Source organism: Labeo rohita, chromosome 23 (genome assembly GCF_022985175.1).
Source record: "Labeo rohita strain BAU-BD-2019 chromosome 23, IGBB_LRoh.1.0, whole genome shotgun sequence".
Taxonomy (NCBI): domain Eukaryota; kingdom Metazoa; phylum Chordata; class Actinopteri; order Cypriniformes; family Cyprinidae; genus Labeo; species Labeo rohita.
In genome coordinates this window covers 3,575,347-3,598,757 of record NC_066891.1, presented here as the reverse complement: position 1 = coordinate 3,598,757, position 23,411 = coordinate 3,575,347, and the positions used below count along the sequence as shown (strand labels likewise).

At 32.4% G+C, this 23,411-nt stretch overlaps 1 protein-coding gene across 2 annotated transcripts in view; it reads right to left on the bottom strand.

The window, feature by feature from the left end:
- The window catches only part of pfkfb2a (6-phosphofructo-2-kinase/fructose-2,6-biphosphatase 2a), a 34,034-nt gene that overhangs the window by 7,770 nt on the left and 2,853 nt on the right, over positions 1 to 23,411 (bottom strand). For both annotated transcript variants that reach the window (XM_051095721.1, XM_051095720.1), the window contains exons 3-13: positions 21,549 to 21,674; positions 14,590 to 14,686; positions 14,190 to 14,256; positions 12,544 to 12,618; positions 12,288 to 12,344; positions 11,861 to 11,985; positions 5,579 to 5,786; positions 3,831 to 3,977; positions 2,528 to 2,632; positions 1,757 to 1,886; positions 431 to 493 (exon numbers count right to left, since the gene is read on the bottom strand). In XM_051095721.1, coding sequence (XP_050951678.1) covers positions 431 to 493; positions 1,757 to 1,886; positions 2,528 to 2,632; positions 3,831 to 3,977; positions 5,579 to 5,786; positions 11,861 to 11,985; positions 12,288 to 12,344; positions 12,544 to 12,618; positions 14,190 to 14,256; positions 14,590 to 14,686; positions 21,549 to 21,674 — 1,200 coding nt within the window. The remainder of the gene's footprint in view (positions 1 to 430; positions 494 to 1,756; positions 1,887 to 2,527; positions 2,633 to 3,830; positions 3,978 to 5,578; positions 5,787 to 11,860; positions 11,986 to 12,287; positions 12,345 to 12,543; positions 12,619 to 14,189; positions 14,257 to 14,589; positions 14,687 to 21,548; positions 21,675 to 23,411) is intronic.

Sequence of the window (23,411 nt, the reverse complement as noted above, 5' to 3'; positions counted from 1 at the left end):
TTAAAAAATATCTTAATGTTACTAGGGTATTTGAATCACAGTAAAAAACAACAACAACAACAACAACAACAACAACAAACAGTCATTACTTAGACAATTTGTATATTTATTTTATTACTTATAATTTAAAAGTAGTAAATCTCTCTGTCTCCCTCTCTCTATATATATAGTTTAAAAAATTATTTATATATAAGTATATGTATTTATTATAATGTTATATATAATTTATGTTATATATAAACAAAAATATTTTGTACAAAAATAACATTTCTCTTAAATATATACATTAATTTGTGTGTACTTATATAAACAAAATTAAACACAGTACATACACATATATATATTTTTAAATTATTAACTCAGAAACTAAATACCTAAATACTACTGCTAAAGAAGTTGGACCTATCTAAATATAAAACACAACATGTACCATAAGCCACTGGGGTGAGTTTCAGGACCACATGGAGGGGGCACTTCAGATATGGCAAATCATCTGTACAATACAAGCAGAGCAAAATATGAGAAGATCTGCAGACATTATGAACACATATTTGAGTCAAAGTGGCCACACATGGAAGAACAGGAAAAATATCAACAATTTCATCTCGTAGAGTTTGTTAAAAGAAAGTCCACTTCCAGAACAACATTTTACAAATAATTTACTCACCCCCTTGTCATCCAAGATGTTCATGTATTTCTGTCTTCCGTCGTAAAGAAATTGTGGTTTTTGAGGAAAACATTTCAGGATTTTTCTTCATATAATGGACTTCATTGGTGCCCTGATTTTGAACTTCCAAAATGTAGTTTAAATGCAGCTTCAAAAGGCCCTAAACGATTCCAGCCGAGGAAGAAGGGTCTTATCTAGCGAATCTGTCTCTTATCTAGTCATTTTTTCGAAAAATAAAAATTTGTATACTTTTTAAGCACAAAAGCTTGTGTAGCACAGGCTCTGAGATGCACATTCACGACGCTACGTAGTATTGAATCACATCGAAAGGTCATGCAGAAAAGATTAATTCATTGTTTACCTGAGTCTTTAATCTATGATTAGCTCACCTCACCTCTTATCTGACAAGTTTTCAGGTTTGAGTCATTCGTTCAACATGTGACAGCCCCATAAGATGAACCAACGACTCGAAAAACCTGAAGACTCAAAACAGGTGAAGTAATTCCAGTACAGAACCTAATAGGATGTTGCACATGCACGACTGAACGAATCACTCCCCGAGACGACTCGTTCTTCCTGAGTCACATTAAAGATTCGTTCAAAATGAACAAATCATTCAAAAACGTGCATTCCAGAACCTGTGCTACACGAGCTTTTGTGCTTAAAAAGTATGCAATTTTTCATTAAAAAAAAAAAAAAGACCAATTGTTTCACTAGATAAGACCCTTCTTCCTCGGCTGGAATTGTTTAGAGCCTTTTGAAGCTGCATTTAAAACTACATTTTGGAAGTTCAAAATCGGGGGCACAATTGAAGTCCATTATATGAAGAAAAATCCTGAAATGTTTTCCTCAAAAACCACAATTTCTTTACGACTGAAGACAGAAAGACATGAACATCTTGGATGACAAGGGGGTGAGTAAATTATTTGTAAATTGTTGTTCTGGAAGTGGAGTTCTCTTTTAAAGGATCACCTTATCACTTGATCACCAGCCATCAGAAACCTACATACTTGTGACCCTCATTATCGTCATCGGTAAGTCACAGGACATAATTTAGAGTGTTTGTGTGTGAGTGTGTGTGTGACACACCAGCGCTCTTGTCCAGGAAGTAGGCGAGGAGGCAGCGCATGACGGCCTGGTGGCAGATGACCAGCACGTTGCCTTGTCTCTCCAGCTCCATGATTACGGGCTCCAGCCGCTGCACTAGATCCTGATAGGACTACGGCAAGAGAAGAAAGACAAAACACACTGCTCAATATGAATATTTTTGTTTGTTTGTTTGTAGGAATTAATACTTTTATTTAGAACGGTTTTAATAAACTGATCAAAAGTGAGAGTAAAGACATTTATAATGTTACAAAAGATTCTATAATAAATGCTGTTCTTTTGAACTTTCCATTCATTAATATGAAGAATAAAATGTGTCACAGTTTCCACAAAAATATTAAGCAGCACAACTGTTTAACATTGAAAGTAATCATAAATGTTTCTTAAGCAGATCATAATATTAGAATGATTTCTGAAAGATCATGTGACACTGAAGACTGGAGTAATGATTCTTAAAATTCAGCTTTGATCACAGAAATAAATTACATTTTAAAATATATTACAATACAAAACTGCTATTTTAAATCTGCTATTTTACTGTATTTTTGATCAAATAATGTAGCCTCTGTGAGCATAATAGACTTCTTAGAGCATGACAGAATTCTTTTGAGTTGAATCAGTCTGAATAGTTCATTAGTCAATCAGTCTAAATTTGAATCACTAAAAAAAAAAAAAAAACTAAATCAACTGAAAAGGTCATGAAAAAGTCATGAAGTGTCTAAATGGCACGTCAGGTGTCATAATGGTACGCACCTCTCCTCCTGGGTATCTGTAATGGTATTTGTCCTGGTCTCTGAGAGAATATTCATCTGGATATGTTTCTTTAATCTTTTCATATGTCATTTCCTCACAGATGCCCTGATACAAACCATAAAAACACATTAAAAATATCAATGCACCAACAGCACAAATGTTTCTTTGTCATCAATTCAGATGTTTTACAGTAATGTGATTTGTTTTGGGGGGTTTTTCTGCTATATAAAGAAAAGCTCACCCCAAAAAAAAAAAAAAAAAAACCAACTTACTGATAATTTACTCATTTTTTTAGCAAACCATCGAAGATGTAAATGAGTTTGTTTCTTTATCACATTTAGAGAAATGTAGCATTACATCACTTGTTCACCAATGGATCCTCTGCAGTGAATGGGTACCAACAGAATTTGAGTCCAAACATCTGATGAAAACATCACAATACCCCACAAGTAATCCACACCACACCAGTCCATCAATTAATGACTTATGAAACCAAAAGCTGCATGACTTTAAGAAACAAATCCATCATTTAGTTTTAACTTCAAACTGTTGCTTCTGGCCATAATCCATAATAATGCTTCCCTAAGTGAAAAAGTCAACATTCACCCACATGTTTGTTTTGGACTGTTCTGGATTGTAAACAGTGCTTAGTCTGTGCATATTTCTCTCCTAATGGCACTTCAGGTTTTTGACTTTTTCACTGGAAAAAGCAATATTATTGACTTATATTTAGCTGGAAGCAACAGTTTGAAGTTAAATATGTCTTAATGACAGATTTGTTTGTTACAAATACATAGCTTTTTGCTTCATAAGATGTTAATTGATGGATTTGAGTTGTGTGGATTACTTGTGGATTATTGTGATGTTTTTATCAGCTGTTTGGACTCTCATTCTGACGGCACCCATTCACATCCATTGATGAGCAGGTGATAGAATGCTACATTTCTCCAAACCTGATGAAGAAACAAACTCATCCCCATCTTGGACAGCCTGAGGGTGAGGACATTTTCAAAAACAATTCCTTTAAAAACTTAAGACGTCTACCTTATTTCCCACTGATGTAGAAGCAGAGACTTTTATTGCACTCATGGCATTGTTTTCACGGTTATATAGTTGAATTCATTTTGATGTGGTAAACAAGTTAAATATAATACACCTCCATTAAACGTCTGACTCAAATTGACTAATTGCATGTTAACAGAAAACACCTCCGTTTTATCACGGTAAGTAATGAAGAACAGCCCAGTGTTCATATGAAAACCAGAAGCTGCTGCTGTAATAAAAACAGCAGCAAGAAACTCACAGCGTCAATCTCGTTGAGTATTTTCCACTGCTCATAAGGGACGCCCAGCTCCTCGGCCGTCTGGATGGTGCGTCTGAGCTGACTGGTCCACACCTTTAGGTCCGGGATCTTCTGGGTTTCCAGGAACCCACGCAGTGCTTTAGAAAACTAACACAGAACGGGAATGACGTTAACAAGCCTGCAAACATTTCTCACCTACGTGTGGTAAAGGACTGACCCAGAGCATGCTGGGAATCAACTCAGGATGACTATGAAAGTTGTTTTACATGTGCTACAGTATTAAAAAATTAACAACAAATGAACTACATGCAAACAACTCTCAGTTTTGATACATTACAAAACAAACAGACTTTAAAGCATGGTTATTACAGTTAACTAAAACTAAAAGCATTTAAAAAAAATTGTTTAAAAAAAATGAATGAGTGAATAAATAAGTAAACAAACAAACGTTTTAGTAAAAATAAATATTAAAACATACTTATTTTTAATTATTTTGCAAAACAAATGCCTCATATTACCAAATTTAATGATACAGAGTTAAAAAAAAAAGTTTTTACTAAATAATTTTTTGCCAAGTCTTATTAAAATAAGTTAAATTTTATACATTGTATGTGTGTATATTAGTGATGCACATATGGCGGTTATATCTGCGGGCGCAGCGAATAATCCGTGGGTCGGGTATAAAAAAAAAAATTCTGATTATTTGTGGGTGGGTCATGCGTGGATGAGATAAATCAATAACGATGCAAATATTAACTACATTTTCGAAAATATGAACCTGTTTTAATTACTTTTTTCATCAGGCACACTATTTCATTTGTGTGTGTGTGTGTGTGTGTGTGTTCACCTGTTTGAGAAGTTACAGTGACAGAAAAGGTGACATTCCAGATAAAGTTTGAAGGGAGTTACGCCTGTGTTAATGCTATTGAGTAGGGAAATGTGCAGTGGTGTAGTGCAGTACTAGCATATACCCATTTCTTTATCAGTCAGCTTTGCATATACCCACTTCTAAATCCCCTCTGATGTACATCATTCAGTAATGTCCTGCATTAACCAAAATCATGACAAGCCACCATTTCTAATTCAATCGTATGTGATTCGTCTGCACCCGCACAGATTTGCTGCCTGTTCATACGTGAGAGCATGTCGAGGGAGGCATGCCGAGTATTAAAATAATAATTATTATTGCTTACTAATTTGAATCAGTACATTATAACGAAAACAATACCTTAAAAATGAACAGAATTAGATTTTTACTATCAGAAATTTCTTAAACTGGGTGAACCCCTGTAAACTTTTGTCCAAGGATCCAGTAGGCGTTCAAACACCCAACCTATTTCTGTTAAAAATGAACCAGCCATTCATCATATCATCACCCAAAACTAAGAATTAGAATAACTGTAAATGACGATCGGTGCGGTTATCTAAATCAGAGAAAAAATAGGTGCAGGTAGGTGGTGGGCAGATAATTTATTTGAAGCTGCATATATATATATATATATATATATATATATATATATATGGTTGTCAAAAGCAAAAATGCTGCAAAATTCATCACAGTTTGTAAGAAAATAAACATGCCTGAGCAATATAGCCACTATTTTTGGAATCAGCACCTCAAAATTAATAAAAAGTATTGGATTTCATTCAGCAAATGTGATGCAGGGTGGTGTTACAGTATATCAGTGATGTTGAAATTAGATGGCTTTAACACAGCCAAATTCTGCCCATCTATCCCTGAAATGTACCTCTTTTCCTCTGCTGGAGAGCTCCGAATCTCCTCCGATGCAGCCCTGCAAGTTGTGCTGGCTCTCGCCGTGGCGGCAGAGGTAGATGGAGTGTTTCTGAACGTGAATATTCATGAGGTAGTAGACGATCTTGCTCTGGATGTAATCCTGAACACGGTTCACCAGGAAACGCTGGCCGACGTTGATCACCTGGATGAAGGACAGGTCCCTGAAAGAGCCAGAAAAACAGACTTCTGTTTTGTTCAAACACCCATGAAGTGGTTTTACTAATATCTTTGCAAACAGCACTAATTAAACTGTTATGTATGTGTTTGTGGCCTAATGGTTTAGACACACACACACACACACACACATTCTTGCATTTGTGGTTTACGGGGACTCTCCATAGGCGTAATGATTTTTATACTGTACAAACCGTATTTTCTATCGCCCTACACCTACCCTATACCTAAACCTAGCCCTCACAGGAGACTGTGCACACTTTTTGAATTTCATAAAACACTGTTTAGTATGTTTTTTAAGCCTTTTGTTTTACGGGGACACAGGAAGTGTCCTCATAAACCATGTTTACGTTGTAGTACCCATGTCATTATACACATTTGTGTCCTCATAAACCATATATACCAGAACACTATAATCAGAGTTGTGTTTTATCATGATTGTCCTCTTGAGACTCCAGAGAAACTGTTCTAGCAATTAATTGTCTAAGACACGTGTCAAATGAAAAACATAATCATCATCATATAATTGGAAGATCAACTTGTACCTCATTACTTACAACAATCCCTTCACTAGTTTAATAGTGTACTTCAGTTAATAAAAGAGTTGAACACTCAATTTGTTGTTCAGTAAATGACTCATAACAGAGTAAAAAAAATAGGTGGACTTTTCAAGCACTATTTTTTTGATTTTCAAACAGAAATCTCAACAATGTCTTTTTTCTTTTCAATGTCTTTTTCTCAATGTAATTTTTTTTGCTAACCTGGCAACACATCCCTTTTACTCCAAAAAAAAAAGATAAAAAATAACACCCACACATGGTTACTATAGTTAAACCATGGTAACCACAAATTAACCACGGCATTTGTAGTGAAACCACGTTTAATTTTCTTAAGGGATCTGTATTTGTGTATACTTTATTTTTTGTTTGTTTTGTTTTTATAATGTACTGCCTTAATGGTTTGATTGTTTCTACTGTTTAATAAAAAAGATTTGTGAACCGGCTCCCTCCAAAGTCCAGATCTGAATCAAATGATTCGTGAACCATTATTTCAGATGAGGAATCGGAGTGCGGATCACAGATCATTCAATTGCAATTGCAAAAGATTTGCAATCCGCACTCCAAAGTTTCGAACTGAATCAAATGATTTGCGCTCTGCGCTCCACATTTCCGATGTGAATCAAAAGATTTGCGACATGCGATTTGAAGTCCCGATCTAAATCAAATGATTCGCAATCCACGATTTGAAGTCTCAACAAATATGAGTTAATGTCAATTAAACGCTGTGAATTTCCCTCTATATGCAACATCTCTGTGAAAAATCAAGTTACATACTTGTTTTGTAATTAATAAAGACCTAAAAACAAGATGTAAACTAAATTTTGACCCTTTAATAGTGAAAACACAAAGGAAACTCAATATGTGGCTGCAGAGAGACTTGTCTTGACTGACTTATGCTGCTCTTTCCTTGGAGGCTGATAAAAGTTGACAGCATGTTAAACAACTTTGTTTGGAAAAATAAAACTCATTATATCAGGAAATCAGTAATAATGAATCCAATAAAACAAGGGGGACTGGATTTTTTTTTTTTTTTTTTACTACCTTCTAAATTTAACTGGCTCAAAAATTTTCTTAAAAATCCCTTTTCCCATTATCCCCAGTTACATTGTCTCTAAAGTTGGTGGCCTGAATTTTCTCTTACTCTGTAATTACAATGTCTCAAAAATCCCTACCAAACTTTCTAATTTCCATAAGCAGATGCTCTTGGCCTGGTCCCTCATATACAAACACAACTACTCTCCGCACAAATACTACTTATGGAACAATAAGGATATTCTTTACAAGAATAAATCACTTTTCTTCAAGGATTGGTTTGAAAACAACCTTCTTTTAGTTGGACAGCTTTTTAACTCACAAGGCAGACTTTATAACTCGAAATACAATATTCCTGTATCTGCTGATAAATATGCGATTGCTTTCAATGCCATTCCCTCTGGTGTGTCTTTTCTGTTGGAAGGTACTACATTTCCGTGGCCATGATCTTACGCTCTGAATTTACCTGACACTATGATTAAAGGTGTATGCTTTTCTGCAGATCATCAACAAAATAACTACCAAATCAGAGCTCTCTTCCAGGCTGAGATAACAACAATTCCCTACGTAATACCGTATTGGAATAATATTGTGGAGAATATACCTTGGGAGAAAGTATGGACCTTGCCTCATAAGTATCTGCTTACCAATAAAGTAAAAGAAATGACATTTAAACGGATTCACAAATGTTACCCGACTAAAGTATTTCTTAGGAAATATAAGCCTGACATTGAAATGAACTGCAGTTTTTGTCATTCTTCCGAAGAAGACTTCATTCATTTGTTTTGGCAACGCACCCACACAGAGAAGTTTTGGTCTGATTTTTTGGTGTTTATCCAATCTTAATTTGGAAGTGACTTCTCCTTTTGTTTTAAAGATGCTTTGATTATTTGAATATTCTAAGGAGAATACAGAAAAATAAAAAAAAATTTATTACCCTGTTTTTTTTCTTTGTTACCCTGGCAAGAAGTCTATGTATATTCTTGTTTTTGTTTTTTTAATCATTTTATTTTGTCTATAATTGTACTGTCTTGGTGTTTTGGATATATGTATTGCTTAATAAAAAAAATGATTCGCGACACGCGATTTGAAGTCCCGATCTAAATCAAATGATTCCCGAACCATTATATCAGATAATGAATCGGAGCGCGGAGCGCGAAACATTCAATTCGTGAAATGATTTGCGATCCGCACTCCAAAGTTGCAAACTGAATCCAATGATTCGCGCTCCGCGCTCAACATTTCCGTTCTGAATCAAAAGATTCGCGAACCATCATTTCAGACAAGGAACCGGAACGTGGAACGCGATTCATTCAATTTGAGGAAATGATTCACGAACCCGCTCTGAATCAAATGATTCGTGACACACGATTTGAAGTCCTGCTGAAGGATTCTCTCGACTGACTTATGCTGCTCTTTCCTTGGAGGTTAATAAAGGAACATTAACAAAAGTTGACAGGATGTTAAACAACTTTGTTTGGAAAAATAAAACTCATTATATCAGGAAATCAGTAATAGTGATTGTTGGTGGCCTGAATTTTTTGTTTTTACTGTGTAATTATAAATGTCTCAAAAATCCCTACCAAACTTTCTCATTTCCATAAGCTTCATAACTCTTCAGATTCTTTACAGAAATATAACATTCCTGTATCTGCTGATAAATACGCGATTGTTTTCAACGCCATTCCCTCTGGTGTGTCTTTTCTGTTGGAGGGTACTACATTTCCATTGCCATGTTCTTACTCTCTGAATTTACCTGAAACAATAATTGAAGGTGTATGCTTTCCTGCAGATCATCAACAAAATAACTACCAAATCAGAACTCTCTTCCAGGCTGAGATAACAACAATTCCCTACGTAATACCTTATTGGAATAATATTCTTGGGAGAAAGTATGGACCTTGCCTCATAAGTATCTGCTTACCAATAAAATAAAAGAGATGACATTACATTCACCCATCACTATACGTCCTATTTTAAGTTCATTACAAGCGATGTCGAAATTCGGAAATGTATGGCTCTTTTTACTTGATCTGGTTTTTGCTAGCGAATCGCTTGAACTGAATGATCAAAGTCACGAGTTTGAATCAATCAGAGCGGTTCCATCATAAATGACTCACTCAATTGAATCGGTTTGTCTGTTCTACTTTTTTGCGTCTTTAGCCATGTTTATATGACACTGTCAGTACTACTACTGGCTTAGCTCGCTAGTTTTATGACATTAACTAAAATAAGCGAAAAAAGTCTGATGTTTACAAAAATTATGTCAACATTGCCATTCCAAAGATTACATTTAACACAAATCTAGGAACATATTCAGGTGAGCTAACTGGTTTACTGCTAACATGAAAAACACTCCATTAATATGACGAGCTGCACCTCAGAATACATGTTTGATGGAAACTTTGTGCATCATGATTAAATTTGTAGCTTATTTCACTACATTTTAAATAGTCTGACCACTGCAGTACAGTTGGTGACGGAAATCAGTTGAAGCATCCAGTCATCTCATTCTATTGAATGTTCAATTTATCAGTATTGTAATAAATATTTGAGAAATTATTGTTGTATCTGACTGAATCGTGCCAAAGAGAAATTATAGCTGGAGAAGTGAAGAAATACATTAAAACTAAACATTAATATTAAAAAACTAATAAAAATGACAAAATCATTAAACTAAGATTATAAATACTGCTTTAGCAGCTCATTGAAATAATACAAGTTTAAGTTGAAGTACTAAAATGACTAAAACTGTAATAGAATTAAATGAAAACTATAAAATAGAAATATTTAAAAACTAAGGAAAATGACAAAACAGACAAAAAAATATTAAAAGTATATTAAAAATTAATTTAAAATGTTTGTTTTGAATGTTGTTTTATGTTTTCAGTTTTCAAAGTATTAATAAATACTATAATATATAAATAAATAAATACAACTGTTGATTAAAACAAGACTTATACAAATAAATTTCAGGAACAAAAGACTGTGGGTTTTTTCCGCTTATTTCTGTTTATGTAAATATACTGCAGCATAATGCTATTTCTCTTTTTGAACTTCAGTTTTGTGAAGCATGTAATAGTGTTCTGGACATTACATAAGCACTTTCACAGCTGCTGTATCTGTAAGCACTGTAATGGGTTGAACTTTCTAAGCAAGATTATTCCATGATTAAAGCCAAAAGCTATGCAAGAGGAATGGCACCAATGCCTTGCGCTGTCTAAACCATCCTTATAGGTTTTTCAGAGATTCAAGGTTAATATTTGAATATCCACATCATTTTAACATTACCTAAATCAATTAGAAGGAATTTAGAGGCATTTATGGTATACTAATATGAGCTAACAAAACCAACATGCTAACAAAATACATTCAGTACTGTACTGCTCTCTGCTGGAGACTGAGTGACATAACAACAGAAAACCTAAGGATGGTGTCACTGGTGAAATGTAATATTTTCATATGGTTTCTCAAAAACTGTAAACTACAAAAGAGTAGTGTTGTCACGATACCAGAATTTTGACTTTGATACGATACCTGACTAAAATATCACGATACTACTACTGAACCGATACTTTGAAAAAAACATAGAACAACAGGAAAAGTAATTGAATAATAGATGATCCAAATGGAGACCATAGTTATTTTATCTCACCTTTTATTAAACAAACCATTTCATCACCCCTTTTAAAATCTGTTTTATTTTTTCCCAAACTCCATTTAAATTTTTCTAGACTCTATTTTAATGGTTACATGAAGTATTTATCAAAAAGCATGTCTAATTAAATGAAATCATGAAACTTGCAGAGTTTAACAGCAATTTATTAATATTTTTGTTTTTAATTACATGTTTTTAAGGCCCTATAAAATACATTTTATTATTTTTCTCAAATTCAATTTGTGAATCTCTGTTTTCCATTAATTTTCTGGATTCTATTTTAATCGTTTCGTTACATTTTAATAATCAAAAGCATGTCTAATGAATTTATATGGGTAATTGGATTTCATAAAGAATTAATTTATTATAGGATATTTATTTCATTTTTTTTTTTTTTTCAGAAATACTGTGTTGTGTATTTACAATTTTCTGGTAAATAAATTTTGTTAAAAAAAAATTTTTCTGGTAAATATTCCTTAAACATTGTTTTAATAATATTTTTATCATTATTAATAGTACTATCTTTACATTAAGTAATATATTAATATATTTCTGACTGTCAAGTTAAACCGAACTTTTATTTTGACGTGTTGCTGTGAAGACCTTTAGGGTCTTTATTATAGGACGCGTTCTTAAAGTACCAGTGCTAGTAAAATGCGGAACCATACCGTTTTTAAAAGCAGGGTATTGCGATACATTTTAAGTACCGGTATATTGTGCAACACTACAAAAGAGTAAGAAAAAACAACAGACAGAGTTGTGGAAAAACAACAAATGGAAACATGCACTTAAAATGGAAATAAAATCTTACTTGTCATGATCATCTGGGTCTAGTGGCTGATATGTGACTTTATAACACTCGATTCTCTTCAGGAAATCCTCCATCACGCTCTCCCGGTCTCTCTCAGGATAATCAGGGCTGGAAACCTTCACATCCTGTTACGAAATTAATGACATGTTGATACATATGACACAAACGAGATCGCTGTTGATCAATGATACAAACAAAGAAAAATGTGCAGATGTTAGGTGTGTAATGTGTATACTTTTTTGAATTTGTTTAGCATTTTTTAAATCATTTTAAATAGTACAAATATTTCCATGCAGTCTTTCACGACCATAATTATAATAAAATGAAGAAAAGAACAAATCAAATTCCCAATAAAATTTAATGTTATCCAACCTTGACAACTTCTTGTTATATAACAGCAGTGATAAACATTAACGATGACACTCACCAGTATGTTGGCAGCAATGACTTCTGGGTCGTCACAGAGCGACTCTACAAAAAACACCTGGAAACAAAACCAAACATGATCACAATTATAAACTGCAAGAACGTTTTTATTCAGGTTTATAAAGACCAAATGAGGCCGATGGAGATGCTTTATTGATTTGAACATGTTGTTCTGTTTCTCCAGCATAACCTGACAACCGCTATAGACAGAAGTGCTAATATTTCAGTACACAAATGATATTCACAGATCGTCTGACCTTGTATGCATTTTCCTTTGCAAAATTCAAGATGAGGTTCCTTCTCTCTCTGGTTGTGTTTGTGGCATCAAAAACCTGATGAGACAAAATCATCACGTCACACAAGGATCTTAAGGATACATAAATTAGGAAATCTCTCAGCAAATAATAATAATAAAAAATATTGTAATCATTTGCTTTGCAATTATGCATCTAAGCATTTTTATTGATTGCAATGAAATTGATTTATTTTATGCTCTTTTTGACTGATATAGAAACTGGTACAGCAAATATTTCTGAAATAAAAGTACGGATTTGAGTATTTCTAATGACAATGTGACACAATGAAGTGTTTAAACAGCATCTGGGGCAGTGATATTTTAGTTTTATTTATACATTATTGTAGTATTCATTAATCATTTTGTTGTATTTTAACTTCAGACTTATTTCTATGTTGTTTTTATTTACCTTATTTTTTCTTGTAGTAGCTGTACTATGCACTTCTGTCATTTGATTATTTTTTGTTAAACATTTATATTTATCTTCAATTTATTTTTCATGTGTTTTTGACAATTAATTATTATTTTAAAATATTTCTATTTAGATTTTTCATTTCAGTTAATTTTTTAACATTCCAGTTAGTTGCCAATTTTAATATTAATTTAAACCGTAGTAGTTTTATTATGTGCTTGTCATTTTTTTGTTATTATTATTATTTATTATTATTTATTTTACTTTAATTTATTTTTATGTTAGTTTTTAGCAGTTTTAGTAATACTTCAACTTATTTCAGTTAGTTGGCAATTTTAATATTGTTTAATTGTAGTAGTTTTATTATGAGTTTTTGTCATTGTTTTATTTTTTTAAAATATGTCTATTTAACTAATTTATTTTAATTTTAGTTTTTAGCAGTTTCAGTAATGTTAGTACTTTAACTTTACTTATTTCAGTTGTCAGTTTTAGTATTAGTTGAAGTTGTAATAATTTTATTACATGATTTTGTCATTTTTTTTAATTTATTCTTATTTCAGTTTTATTTTAATGTTTTTTTCAGTTTTTAGTAGTTCTTTTTACCTTCAATTTATTTTTATTTTAGTTTTTAGCAGTTTTAATAATTTTAGTACTTCAACTTTAACTTATATCAGTTAGTTGGCAATCTTAAATTGTAGTAGTTTGATGTGCATGTGTCATTTTTTATTTTTTAAAAATGTCTATTTAACTTTAATTTATTTTTAATTTATATTTTTAGCAGTTTTAGTAATGTTAGTACTATAACTTAAACTTACTTCAGTTGCCAATTTTAATATTAGTTTAAATTGTAATAATTTTATTATATCATTTTTTTTCAGTTTTAAAAAAATGTCTATTTATCATTAATTTATTTATTTGGTTTTTAGTAATTTTATTTATTTTAGTTAGCTGCCAAAGCAGCATTCTTAATTCTATATTTTATTTCTAATTTTATATTTTAAGAGTTTTTTGAGTTTTTTAATATTGAGTTTTAATATTTTTATTTTGAAGATAAAAATAACACCACTGATCTGATCTGCAACTATACACTGTGAAACTACTGCATATTTAAGCAACACGTTTAACACAAAACACTCCTGCACACATTTATATTTCAGTAAGTCCAAAGATAATCATGTCCAAAGAGCAGAACTTACAGCGATCTGCCCTCCCTCCTCATTCAGATAAGATTTCACATCCTGTAGAGCCACGATGGCACACTGTCTGAGAGAAACAACACACGGCCAATCATCAGACCACAACCACAACATTACACACAACAACATCAGCAGATGATGCCGACTGATGCTGGCTCAATTCATCAGTACTCGTCTGAGGAAACACTGTACCTCAAATCAGAATCATTTATAAGGAGACACACAGTAGTTTGAGGTGAATATTACATAACAGTATGTCACACGGTGTAACTCAACACTTCCTCCTGATCATTTCCTGCAATGGCTGAAAGTGATTAAGGTGAGTCATGCTGCTGCAGAAACATCCTCTGTGTCAGATGCATTTGTGTAATGAAGGTGTTTGAACTGTGTGGATACTCACTTTCTGATTTTCATGGCCTCTTCATTATCATGACGGAAGAAGTCGTAAGATTTGTACGACTGAACCGCCTCACGTCTATAAACACCTAGGTTAAAAACTGACAAAACACAACTATTACAAACATACAGGAAAAGCAACAGCCTTTTGGAAAATTCAGAGGGAAGCTAATGTAATATTTTACAGATAACAGTTCCAATACTAGAAATGTACCAAGCCAAGAAAGTAACTTTTGGTTTATTTTTTCTATGACAGAATAAGGGAAAAAAAGGTAATTGCAATAGTGAGTTTATAACTCAAAATTATGCCTTTTTTTCCTCACAATTGTAAGTTTATCTCACTCGGACAAACATACATAGTAGCTAACTGTCATACAATGGCAGCTGTCAGTGTGAAAGCCTTGTCCCAAGATGTTTTTTTAATACATTTTGGACACAGAAGGACCATGATGCAAGTGGGACTTAAGTATGCCATTGAGGGATATATAAAAGATATTAAAATAAATATGTGAAAACATAGATCACGACGTAAATGGGAGAAGCCATGCTTTAGCCTTGCTGAGATACCTTGCTGAAGCACTGGGGTTAGGGTTGAATGCTTAGGGACATTTTGCTCTGTTTTGTTTGGGTTAGGAAATAAAATAAAATAAATTCCATTGCACATCCTCCCAGGATAACCAGAATGACTGTTACAAGTACCACAGGCACATCGTTTTTCCATTTTTGTAGCATAAACACCATCAGAACGATGAAAGCTTCGGACCTTCCAGTGTTTTTCTATGGCGCTGAAACTCAGCTGAAAAGCTGAAAGCTGATACTCAACTGCCATTGGCTCATTTGCGTTTGAGGGGAGGGGCTTAGCGATTCTGCCAATTCTGCCTTTTTTCTCGTAATTACGAGTTTATATCTCAGTTCTATCTTTTTCCTCGCAATTGTCAGTTTATATCTAACAATTTTTACTTTTTTCTTGCAATTGCAAGTTTGTATCTCACAATTCTGACTTTTTTCCCTCGCAATAGTAAGTTTATATCTCACAATTCTGCCTTTTTTCTTACAATTGCAGGTTTGTATCTCAAAATTTTGACTTTTTTCTTGATTTATGAGTTAATATTTCGCAATTCTGCCTTTTTCTTGCAATTTTAAGTTTATATCACAATTCTGCTATTTTTTCCTTGCAATTTCCAGTTTGTATCTCAAAATTCGGACTTTTTGCTGAATTGATGACATGTACATGTACTTATTTCTACACAAGTAAACAACTCTGAAACAGAAAAAAAACATCAACAACCATCAAAAAAGGGTATTGAATAATATTACAACAATGATTTTCAAACAAACAGATAAATAAATAGTTTCTCAGAATACTTTTTTCTCGCAGTTATGAGTTTATATCTTACAATTCCGACTTTAGTTAATATTTCACAATATTAATATTTGCCATTTTTCTCACAATTTTAGATTTATATCCCACAATTCTGCCTTTTTCTTGCAATTTCAAGTTTGCATCTCAAAATTCTGACTTTTCTCGCAATTGCGAGTTTATATCTTAGTTCTGTCTTTTTTCAGTTTATATCTCACAATTCTGAAATTTTTCTTGCAATAGCGAATTTCTCTCAAAATTATGCCTTTTTTTCTTGAAATTGCGACTTTTTATCTCAGTTTACTTTTTTCTCACAAGAAGTTTATCTTACAATTTAGCTTTTTTCTCGCAATTACATTTATATCTCACAGTTCTGACCTTTTTCTTGCAATTGCAAGTTTGTATCTCAAAATTATTACTTTTTCCTCACAATTATGAGTTTATATCTTACAAAACTGACTTCTCTTCTGAAAAATTGTAAGTTTATATCAAAATTCTGACTTTGTACTTGAAACTTTGCGTTTATACCTTACAATTCTGACTTTTTTCTCAGAATTGCAAGTTTATCTCCCACAATTTCAAGGTATAAACTTTGCAATTGCTAGTTTACATTTGTTTTTCATTTTTTTTACACTATGAAAAAAACATATATACAGTATATCTCACAATCAGAATTGTGTGTCAACTCAGAATGATGTGGAGGGAAAAAAAAATCTGAATTATGATCACAAATACATTTTTAAAACAAGCTTCTAGAAAACCATGGAATAGTTATATTGAGTTAAAAGCTATTTAACGTTTTTTTTTTTTTTTAATTCAAATTATTATTTTTTTACTGGTTTAATTCATTAATAATATCTAGATAAAAAGTTTGTCAAGACAAACTTTAAGTTAGCTTGAGAAAGCCGAACCAGAAAGTTTGAAAAAGTTAAAAAGTAAAAAAAAAAAACATTAAAGTCTAAAGAAAAAAAAACAGTTTTAAGTTCGATGGTTTTCAGTCTGAAATAGGCTGAAGTTTAAAATAGTTTTAAAAGGTTAAAGTTTGCATGTTTTGAAAGCAATACAGTCTCAGATAGTTACTAGTATGTTTCTAGCATGATTAGCAAGTTGCTATCATGTTTTTAACCTGATTAACAAGTTGCTAGCATGTCTCTAGCATGATTAGCAGGATGCTAGCACATTTCTAGCATGATTAACAAGTTGCTAGCATGTTTCCAACATAATTAATAAGTTGCTAACATGTTTCTAACATGATTAGCAGGTTGCTAGCATGTTTTTTAGCATGATTAACAAGTTGCTAGCATATTGTTAGCATGATTCTAACATGTTTCTGGCATGATTATAGTACGAGTAGCAAGTTGCTAACATGTTTCTAGCATGATTAGTAAGTTGCTAACATGTTTCTAACATGATTAGCAGGTGCTAGCATGTTTCTAACATGATTCTAATATGATTAGCATGTTGCTAACATGTTTCTAGCGTGGCTAGCAAGTTACTAGCATAATTCCAGCATGATTAGTAGGTTGCTAGCATGTTTTTACCATGATTAGCAGGTTGCTAACATGTCTCTAGCATGATTAGCAAGTTGCTAGCATGTTTCAAACATGATTAATAGGTTGCTAGCATGTTTTTACCATGATTAGCAGGTTGCTAACATGTCTCTAGCATGATTAGCATGTTGCTAGCATATTTCTAACATGATTACCAAGTTGTTAACATGTTTTAGCATAATTAGCATGTTGTTAGCATGTTTCTAGCATGATTAGCAGGTTGCTAGCATGTTTCTAGCATGATTCTAGTATGATTAGCAGGTTGCTAACATGTCTCTAGCATGATTAGCATGTTGCTAGCATATTTCTAGCATGATTACCAAGTTGTTAACACGTTTTAGCATAATTAGCATGTTATTAGCATGTTGTTAGCATGTTTCTAGCATGATTAGCAGGTTGCTAGCATGTTTCTAACATGATTCTAGTATGATTAGCAAGTTGCTAACATGTTTCTAGCATGATTAAGTTGCTAACATGTTTCTAACATGATTAGCAGGTTGCTAGCATGTTTCTAGTATGATTCTAGTATGATTAGCAAGTTGCTAACATGTTTCTAGCATGATTAATAAGTTGTTAACATGTTTCTAGCACGATTAGCAGGTGATAGCATGTTTCTAGCATGATTCTAGTATGATTAACAAGTTGCTAGCATGTTTCTAGCATGATTAATAAGTTGCTAACATGTTTCTAGCATGATTAGCAGGTGCTAGCATGTTTCAAACATAATAGGTTGCTAGCATGTTTTTACCATGATTAGCAGCTTGCTAACATGTCTCTAGCATGATTAGCATGTTGCTAGCATATTTCTAGCATGATTACCAAGTTGTTAACATGTTTTAGCATAATTAGCATGTTGTTAGCATGTTTCTAGCATGATCAGCAGGTTGCTAGCATGTTTCTAACATGATTCTAGTATGATTAGCAAGTTGCTAACATGTTTCTAGCATGATTAATAAGTTGCTAACATGTTTCTAACATGATTAGCAGGTTGCTAGCATGTTTCTAGCATGATTCTAGTATGATTAGCAAGTTGCTAACATGTTTCTAGTATGATTAACAGGTGCTAGCATGTTTCTAGCATGATTAATAAGTTGCTAACATGTTTCTAACATGATTAGCAGGTTGCTAGCATGTTTCTAGCATGATTCTAGTATGATTAGCAAGTTACTAACATGTTTCTAACATGATTAGCAGGTTGCTAGCATGTTTCTGGCATGATTATAGTATGAGTAGCAAGTTGCTAACATGTTTCTAGCATGATTAGTAAGTTGCTAACATGTTTCTAACATGATTAGCAGGTGCTAGCATGTTTCTAACATGATTCTAATATGATTAGCATGTTGCTAACATGTTTCTAGCGTGGTTAGCAAGTTACTAGCATAATTCCAGCATGATTAGTAGGTTGCTAGCATGTTTTTACCATGATTAGCAGGTTGCTAACATGTCTCTAGCATGATTAGCAAGTTGCTAGCATGTTTCAAACATGATTAATAGGTTGCTAGCATGTTTTTACCATGATTAGCAGGTTGCTAACATGTCTCTAGCATGATTAGCATGTTGCTAGCATATTTCTAACATGATTACCAAGTTGTTAACATGTTTTAGCATAATTATCATGTTGTTAGCATGTTTCTAGCATGATTAGCAGGTTGCTAGCATGTTTCTAGCATGATTCTAGTATGATTAGCAGGTTGCTAACATGTCTCTAGCATGATTAGCATGTTGCTAGCATATTTCTAGCATGATTACCAAGTTGTTAACACGTTTTAGCATAATTAGCATGTTATTAGCATGTTGTTAGCATGTTTCTAGCATGATTAGCAGGTTGCTAGCATGTTTCTAGCATGATTCTAGTATGATTAGCAACTTGCTAACATGTTTCTAGCATGATTAAGTTGCTAACATGTTTCTAACATGATTAGCAGGTTGCTAGCATGTTTCTAGTATGATTCTAGTATGATTAGCAATTTGCTAACATGTTTCTAGCATGATTAATAAGTTGCTAACATGTTTCTAGCACGATTAGCAGGTGATAGCATGTTTCTAGCATGATTCTAGTATGATTAACAAGTTGCTAGCATGTTTCTAGCATGATTAATAAGTTGCTAACATGTTTCTAGCATGATTAGCAGGTGCTAGCATGTTTCTAGCATGATTAACAAGTTGCTAGCATGTTGCTAGCATGTTGCTAACATGTTTCTAGCGTGGTTAGCAAGTTGCTAGCATGTTTCCAGCATGATTAGTAGGTTGCTAGCATGTTTTTACCATGATTAGCAGGTTGCTAACATGTCTCTAGCATGATTAGCAAGTTGCTAGCATGTTTCAAACATGATTAATAGGTTGCTAGCATGTTTTTACCATGATTAGCAGGTTGCTAACATGTCTCTAGCATGATTAGCATGTTGCTAGCATATTTCTAACATGATTACCAAGTTGTTAACATGTTTTAGCATAATTAGCATGTTGTTAGCATGTTTCTAGCATGATTAGCAGGTTGCTAGCATGTTTCTAGCATGATTCTAGTATGATTAGCAGGTTGCTAACATGTCTCTAGCATGATTAGCATGTTGCTAGCATATTTCTAGCATGATTCTAGTATGATTAGCAGGTTGCTAACATGTCTCTAGCATGATTAGCATGTTGCTAGCATATTTCTAGCATGATTACCAAGTTGTTAACATGTTTTAGCATAATTAGCATGTTATTAGGAAACATGCTAGCATGTTTCTAGCATGATTCTAGTATGATTAGCAAGTTGCTAACATGTTTCTAGCATGATTAACAAGTTGCTAGCATATTGTTAACATGATTCTAAAATGATTAGCATGTTGCTAACATGTCTCTAGCATGATTAGCATGTTGCTAGCATATTTCTAGCATGATTACCAAGTTGTTAACATGTTTTAGCATAATTAGCATGTTATTAGGAAACATGCTAGCATGTTTCTAGCATGATTCTAGTATGATTAGCAAGTTGTTAGCATGTTTCTAGCATGATTAACAAGTTGCTAGCATATTGTTAACATGATTCTAAAATGATTAGCAGGTTGCTAACATGTCTCTAGCATGATTAGCATGTTGCTAGCATATTTCTAGCATGATTACCAAGTTGTTAACATGTTTTAGCATAATTAGCATGTTATTAGGAAACATGCTAGCATGTTTCTAGCATGATTCTAGTATGATTAGCAAGTTGCTAACATGTTTCTAGCATGATTAACAAGTTGCTAGCATATTGTTAACATGATTCTAAAATGATTAGCATGTTGCTAACATGTTTCTAGCGTGGTTAGCAAGTTACTAGCATATTTCAAGCATAATTAGTAGGTTGCTAGCATGTTTTTACCATGATTAGCAGGTTGCTAACATGTCTCTAGCATGATTAGCATGTTGCTAGCATATTTCTAGCATGATTACCAAGTTGTTAACATGTTTTAGCATAATTAGCATGTTGTTAGCATGTTTCTAGCATAATTAGCAGGTTGTTAACATGTTTTAGCATAATTAGCATGTTGTTAGCATGTTTGTAGCATGATTAGCAAATTGTTAACTTGTTGCTAGCATGTTTCTAGCATGATTAGCAAGTCACTAGCATGATTCTAGTTGCTAGGCTTGTCTAGATAGATAAATAGATTAGAAATATTAGAATGGAAGTTTGAATGGATTAGAAATACAGTACATAGAAGGGACGTCTTGATTTAGTCTGCTAAACGTCTTGTTGCTCATTTGAACATTCCGTCAATGTAAGTCTATGGGATTTTTATGATTTTTAATCTTTAATTTCATGAAAACTATAAGTCGGATCAGTTAGAAAAGAGACAGCAACCCGAGTCAGATCAGTCTGAAGATCTGGGCTGAGTTTGGTGGTTCTAGCTGGAAAGCTCTAGGAGGAGAAGCGTTCAGAAATTTGACTAAGAAGAATAATAATAAAAAGCTGAAGTAGCAGATCAGTAGGTCGGCTTTCTCAGACCAACCTAATAATCAGTACAGAATTATGTGGAACTTTGATGTTGAACGAGCCATTTTCACACCAGCTCTCATTTTTTCTCTCACCTTTCGTGGGAACCCCGATCCAGTTGAGGTATCGTGTCAACTTCTTAGATATGTATGTCTTTCCTCTGGCAGGAAGGCCGATCAATACAATGACAGTAGGGGAGTTGGTCATGTATGACGCCCATGCTATGAAAACAAACAAACACACGTCATTTACATCTGTCAGTTTCTGTCTCAGTGCAGCACAAAACCAGTAAGACAATCTCAGAAGAACATTCTGTTCCCACGTCATCATATTTATACTCATAACAGCTGCACACATCTCAGATGTATCAGAGATTCTCATGCCCGGAAGTAAGTGACATTTATGAGGATTTCACTGAGAGCATGAAGCTTTCATGCTGCTGAAGTTATTGACATCATTTTCTTATCTATTATGTATGAGAGTAGCTTGAGGCTTCTTGTATTTAAAACCTGCCATGTGTTTCTGAGAATGAAACAGCAATTCATCAGCAAACCCATATACCTACTATACTTCAGCAGGGTTATTTTAAGATTATTTGTGTACCATTATAGTATTTATAATTAATTTGAATTAGCTTTTATTTTCAGTTTTAAGTTTTAACAATTTTATGTGCATTGAGATTTTGTTTTTAACAATTCTATACAGTTTTAATTTTCAGTGTTAGTTTTATTTTTATTTATTACATCAATTTAAAACTATATTTTATATTATATATTTTTCTTTTAGTTAGCTGCCGTTTCATTTTTACATGTATAATATTTTTAGCAAGTCATCATCCCATATACCAACCATGCATACATTAGCAAATCAGTGTTATTTTAGTATTATTTATACATTATAGTATTTATTATTTTGAATTAGCTTTTATTTTTATATTTTCTGTTGTTGTTTTTTTTTGTTATATACTTTTTATATATTTTTATATAGCTTCAGTTAAGTTTTGGTTCAATTTTAGCTTTTTTTACTTCAATTTTAATGCATCATTTCAGTACCCAAGACAATATTTCTTGTAGGTTTCATTTTATCTAATATTTATAATTTGCTATATTTAAAATAAATATATTTAAAACAATAAACTATAATACCAATGACAAAATAATAAAATATATTTAGAATAAAAAATATATATTAAATATATTTTAGATATATTTTCACATGTATATTATTACTTTAGTTTTGTTTCAATTCTGAAAAAAAAATTAATAGTTCTTTTTTCCCATTTAGTAATAACATGTCTGCATATTACATAAATTATATATTTTGACTATATATACTATAGGATTGCTATGGTGTTCAGGATGATTGCAAGGGTGTTTTAATATTTTGACTTAGCTTTTATTTTTTATATGATCAGTTTTAAGTTTTAGTAATTTTGTTGTGGCTTTTGGTTTTGTTTTTAACATTTCTATACAGCTTTAATTCATTTTATTTCAGTTTTATTTTTGAATTTTAATACATTAACTTAAACCTACATATTTTAGTTAGCTTCCAAGGCAACATTTTTAATTTTATTTTAACTTAAAGTTCATCTAATATTCATTTTATATTTATAATTAAACACATTTTACTGATATAATTTTTACATTAATACTTTGAGCATCAGCAAACTTATGTACTCATATAACCATGCATACTTTTTTTTTGTCATTTTGTTAGGTACTTTCTAAAAAATATTTCTATACAGCTTTAATTAATTTTTATTTCAGTATTAGTTTAAGTAATTTTAGTACGTAATTTTAATTAGTTGCCAAGGCAATATTTCCTATTTTATTTTCATTTAAGTTTCATTTCATTTAATATTTATATTTTGTTATATTTAAAATAAAATATATTTAAAACAATAAACTATAAAAACAACGATGAAATTATTTAACGTAATTTTACATGTATAATATTAC